This window comes from Merops nubicus, unplaced genomic scaffold (assembly GCF_000691845.1).
Source record: "Merops nubicus isolate BGI_N331 unplaced genomic scaffold, ASM69184v1 scaffold20775, whole genome shotgun sequence".
NCBI classification, from domain to species: Eukaryota; Metazoa; Chordata; class Aves; order Coraciiformes; family Meropidae; genus Merops; species Merops nubicus.
In genome coordinates, this window is record NW_008609203.1 from 2,488 (window position 1) to 7,436 (window position 4,949).

Below are 4,949 nucleotides of genomic sequence, written 5' to 3' on the forward strand. Positions count from 1 at the left end.
GCGTTCCACAGCCCAAGGACAGGAAAAAAGATCTTGGCAAATGCTGAGGAAGCACCTGCCTTGAGAAGCACCTACAGGAAGAAGTATTTGGGACCTAAAACCCATCAGAGAAATGGAAAGAAAAGGCACAGGAGGGAAATTAAGGGGGAAAAAGAGGCTCCAGATGACACGTGTGCTGAAGGAAGGACAGGGACTGGAAGAGCTTGTGCAATGTGGAGCACAGGGCTGGGAACAGGAGCTCAGTTCAGACCTGCTCTCCAGCATGTCATCTGGACGGCAGGCCACAAGGAGGAGCAGCTCACCCACCCATCGCAGCACGGCTGCCAGCACCACCCTGGGACGGGGCTGCAGCTCAGCAGCAAGGCCTCCAGGCACAGCGTGGTCAGGAGGGAGCAGTGGGCTCCACTCAGTATCGCCTCCTCTGGTTTTTCTTTCCCTTTCTTTTCTGTTCCCTCTCTTTCCGGGCTCTGGCCGTGGTACATGTGATGCAGTGAGCATCTAAAAAGTCCAGCAGCTTTGCCTTGGAGATTTTAATGCCGTTCTGTTTCAGCTCAGTGTGCAGGTCAGCCAGCTCAATTGGCTCATAGAAGAGAACCCTGTGGTACAGGGCAGTGTTTGAACGGATGTAGCACCTTACTGCCTCCAGCTTATCTTCTTCCCGAGCTGCTGCCTGAGAGGCTGGAAGCTCCTCTTCCTCCTCCTCCTCCTCGGATTCAAAAGCACAGGCTTCAAATCCTTTCATGAAAGAACTAAAAGCAAGATCAAGCAGACCAGAGATCAAGGAGAGAAGAAGCCACCAAGGACAGGACCAGAGCTCCCCAGGCCCCTGGTGACCAACCCCTGTGACTACCCTCTATGGGACTGCAGATTCTCCAATACTGGCACCCATAAAACGAGTGAAGCAGAACATGGCACATGTCCTTCAAACCTCCCCATCACCAGCTGCAACAGCACTGGTCCTGCTCACCCAGCCCTGGAGCTGCCTGGCATTCCTTGCTCCTGGCCCACAGCACCCACTGCTGCCATGCTGCCCAGCTGTGCTGAGCCACCCTCTCCCTGCCCAGGCTGCAGGCTCCTGGCCAACACCGAGTGCTCCTTGTTGCTCTGACCTGCAGAGATCACACATGCCAGAGTTGGGCCTTGCACACCATGCAGCCACAACTTCTGTGTTCTGAGGATGGCTCACTGGGAATTCAGACTAAACAAAGCCTGTGCCACTGATGGTTTTGTTTTACATTTTGTTGTCTTACCTCTCTGAATCAAAAGAAATGTCGCTTCCGTCTGATGAAGAGCCTGCAGACTGCTGAGATGCTGGGAGCACTGGCTCCTCATCATCAGCTGCCAGAGACCATCTCTCTGCAAGTTCAGATGACTGTTTCTGCTCTTTGGCTCCTTCTGGGTGATATGTTGTTTTAATTCCCTCCTTGGGTGCTGCAGAGCCTGCTTCACAGGATCCAGCAAGGTCGCTCTCTGCCCTCCCCACAGGGAGCACTGCAGGAGCAGTAGCAACCTTCTTCCTCCTGCCTGCAGCCCTGGAGGTGCTGGCAGTGTCTCCTGCCTTTGACTGCCTGGAGCTTTTGGCTGGGGACCTCTTGGGGGGAGGCTGGGACGATGGGATTTCATCCTCGAAGTCCGAGTCCACGTCCTGGTGAGTGTACTGGAATATCTCCTTCAGCTTCAACACCATCTGGCGCTTTGGGAGAGCACGAACTCCAAACCTGAAAGAGAAGGTGGGAGCTTTGGGTAAGGTAATGCTGCACCTTCTACTGTCACAGCTCAGGAAGAGCCTCGGGCCAGGGATTCCAGTGGTCAGCTGGACAAAGTGTGACATGACCTCTGGAGCTTCACCAGGGTTTCACTTCCAGCCCAGGAGTTTTCTTTCAAGCTACCTGCCAGGAGGTTTCTGCTCACAAGGAGCTGTGCTTGCAGAGGTAATGCTCACCTCCTCAACTCCTTCTTCAGCTGTGGTGTCTCCATCATGGAGTAATGTGGCATTGGTGTCATTGGAGTGCTGGGAGCCTCGTCGCTCTCCTGGCAGGAAGGTTCTGCAGCAGAAGGAAATTACCATGATCAGAATTAGTATAGGAAGGACTTAAATGGCTTTTTAGTGGCAGATATTCTCATGTTATATAATAATTAAGTAGCATTACTTCCCTAAAAGCTCTTTTAATCATTACTCAGCTGCATATTGGACAGAACAGTCAACACTTTTTTTTTTCTCCTAAACTGAGATACTTGGTCTTTACTGGCTTTAAATCAGTAAACAGCTTAAATTAAGACATAAGTCACGTCTGAATACGAAGCCCACTCAGGACTTTTGTTGGAACAGGCAGCGTTTACAAGGCAGTTAAAAAAACCCATGTTTACTGAGTTCTGCAAAGTGGCTCTTCTCCCAGGAAGGAAATTTCATAACAGGGACTTGATGCAGAAGACACTGAGCAAGTCAAGCTTCTGGGGTCCTGAGTTAGCTATGGATTTACTAACCCTGTGAAGCACAGTCAGTCTTACATATCATGTCCTAAACACCTGATAAACTGGTCACTTAGTATGGCATCAGTGGTAATAAATTTAATAAGCCCCCACAGACCAGGAGACCCTCTGTGCCTGCACTGCTCCCTGATGTCCTCCTGTACGTTAGCAGAGTGCTGCTTCAGGAGTGTGGAAAGCAGGACTGTGCAGAGCACCTGCCACGACAGGGAGCAAACACCCACTGGCATGCAAGCTGGGTTTTGTCCTGGTTTGGTTTGGTTTTCTACCTCCAGGTACTTGTAGCTTCTGCAAGGAAGCCATCACCATCAAAGGGGACACGTTGGGGTAGGGCCAGACACAATTTAGTGGTGCCCAGTGACAAGACAAAGGGCAACAGGCACAAACTGGAACCCAGGAGGTTCCATCTGAACAGGAGGAGAAACGTCTTGGCTGTGAGGGTGGAGCAGCTGCCCAGAGAGGTTGTGGAGTCTCCTTCTCTGGAGAGATTCCAGACCTGCCTGGATGCCATCCTGGGCACCCTGCTGTGGGTGAGCTGCTGGAGCAGGGGGGGTTGGAGGAGATGATCCCCAGAGGTCCCTTCCAACCCCACCGTGCTGGGGTTCTGTGAAAGAACCAGTGTGAACAAAATACAAGCAGCCATGCTCCAAGAATCCCATGTTTCTGTCTGCTCTCTCCCACAGCAGAGGATGACTGCACCCTCTTTGTGCCTGGCACTGACAACTACTTCAGATCAGAAGGCCAAAAGAAGACCCTTCTAAGGTATCAAGAAAACTACAGATGAGATGACCACTAGAAATGAAAACAATTTAGCCTAGTCCAATAAATCCAGTACCAATACAAGCTCTCACCAGGAGTCTTTACAGGATCTGCCCGACAGGCACCTGCTGCAGCTGTCAACCTCTCAGCCATAGGAAGTACCTCTGGAAATACATCTTCCTCTTCTCCATTCCAGTCATCCCAGATTTTGGAGTTCAGGTAACTCGGTCTACTGCCCACTGACGCACACGCCTCGATAGGACTCTTCTCAAGACAGAGCAGAGATGTTCTTCTGCCACCAGGACCCCCTCGGAGCGGGGTGCTGCCCATGATCCCCTGGGCGTGGACTGGGCTCTCCCAGTGCTCGTGCCAAGAGCCAGGCCTGGGGGTGCTGGCAGTGCTGGTGTCTCCACGGCTGTTACCTCTGGCTGGGGACAGGTACTCAGTGTGCCAGCAGCCATCCAGGGGGAGCTGGGGCTCCTCGCAGAGCACCACGCTGCTGCTCACCGAGGCCAAGCTTGTCTCCTTCTCACTGTCCTCCACCTCGACCACGCTGCTATCTGGTTTATCTTCCAGAGACTGCTCGTGGCACAGAGGGTCAGGTTTGGATAAAAAGGAGATATTGGCACATTGGCTTTTTATGTTGGTGTGGCCAGGGGAGAGGAGAACTGGATCCACTGGAGAAATGGGTGGGGAGTTGTTTCTGGAAGGGCTCCTCTCACTGACTCCGTTCTCCACAGGCAAATGTTTGTCTGGCAATGTTGTTTCATGAATTTTTATCAAGTTTCCAGACATTTCATGGTTCCTGCTACCTGCTGCTAAGTTCTTTGTACTGCGTTCAGATCCTGGACTCTTTACAGAATTAATACTTGTGACCCGAGTCTGTGTTGAGGAACTTCTGCTTCTGCTCAGAAGTGGGGTGTCTTGGACCAGCCAGGAGCAGTCTGTACCTGAGGACATTTCGTGACTGAGCCGTTTATCAGTGCTCAGGTTTGGACTCTGTCTGCTCTCCATCCAAGCCTCTGTTTGTCTGCTGAGAGGCAACTGGGTGGACACCTTTAAATCATTCCTTACATGCACTGTACCTGTAACGCCACAGGAGACCTGGGCTGACCTCTGCTCTGTTTCAGTGACTGAGGGGTTATGTTCAGGGTTTGATATCTCAGGATCTTGTTCCCTGCTTGTACATTCCAGTTGCTGAGGGATCTCCCCTTCCTCCGGAGCAGAGCCTGACTCTGGGGACTCCCTGTCTTGCTGCAACTCCATTTCATCATCAGAAGATAAAACAATGACATCACCCTCCTTGTTCCCCTGAGCTGTAGCATCCTGAGCTCTGATGGCCAGCGATGGCAACAGTGGGGCATTTGTGTGCTTGTTTAACTCAGTGTGGGGAAGCTCTGCTGGAGAAATTGCATCCTCATTTCCTGGTGCAGTATCCATCTCGTTGGCTTTCTGGACTTGTATTTCATCAGAAGGGACTGAGTTTTCCTTTTTCTTTTGCTTTGGTATTGACATGTGTTTCCTGGCAAACTTTCTCTGTGATTTTGGAGATGCAGGTGAGAAGCCAACAGCAGGAGAAAGGGGCACGTAAGGTTTGGGAGGAGGACTCCCATAAAAACCATTCCTGCGTGGAGAGAGGTCTGTTTGTGACCTGCTGGATAGAAGTGGCTCATCAACATCAACATGCTTTTCAGCAGGTGCCT

The 4,949-nt window shown here is 51.6% G+C and overlaps 1 protein-coding gene across 1 annotated transcript in view; it reads right to left on the bottom strand.

The window, feature by feature from the left end:
* Window positions 1-406: 406 nt before the first annotated feature.
* The window catches only part of LOC103773174 (structure-specific endonuclease subunit SLX4-like), a gene marked incomplete at its 5' end in the record, with an annotated part of 6,223 nt that continues 1,680 nt past the window's right edge, over window positions 407-4,949 (bottom strand). Inside the window, 4 exons of the mRNA XM_008940533.1 lie at window positions 407-749; window positions 1,251-1,718; window positions 1,943-2,045; window positions 3,339-4,947. Coding sequence (XP_008938781.1) covers window positions 407-749; window positions 1,251-1,718; window positions 1,943-2,045; window positions 3,339-4,947 — 2,523 coding nt within the window. The remainder of the gene's footprint in view (window positions 750-1,250; window positions 1,719-1,942; window positions 2,046-3,338; window positions 4,948-4,949) is intronic.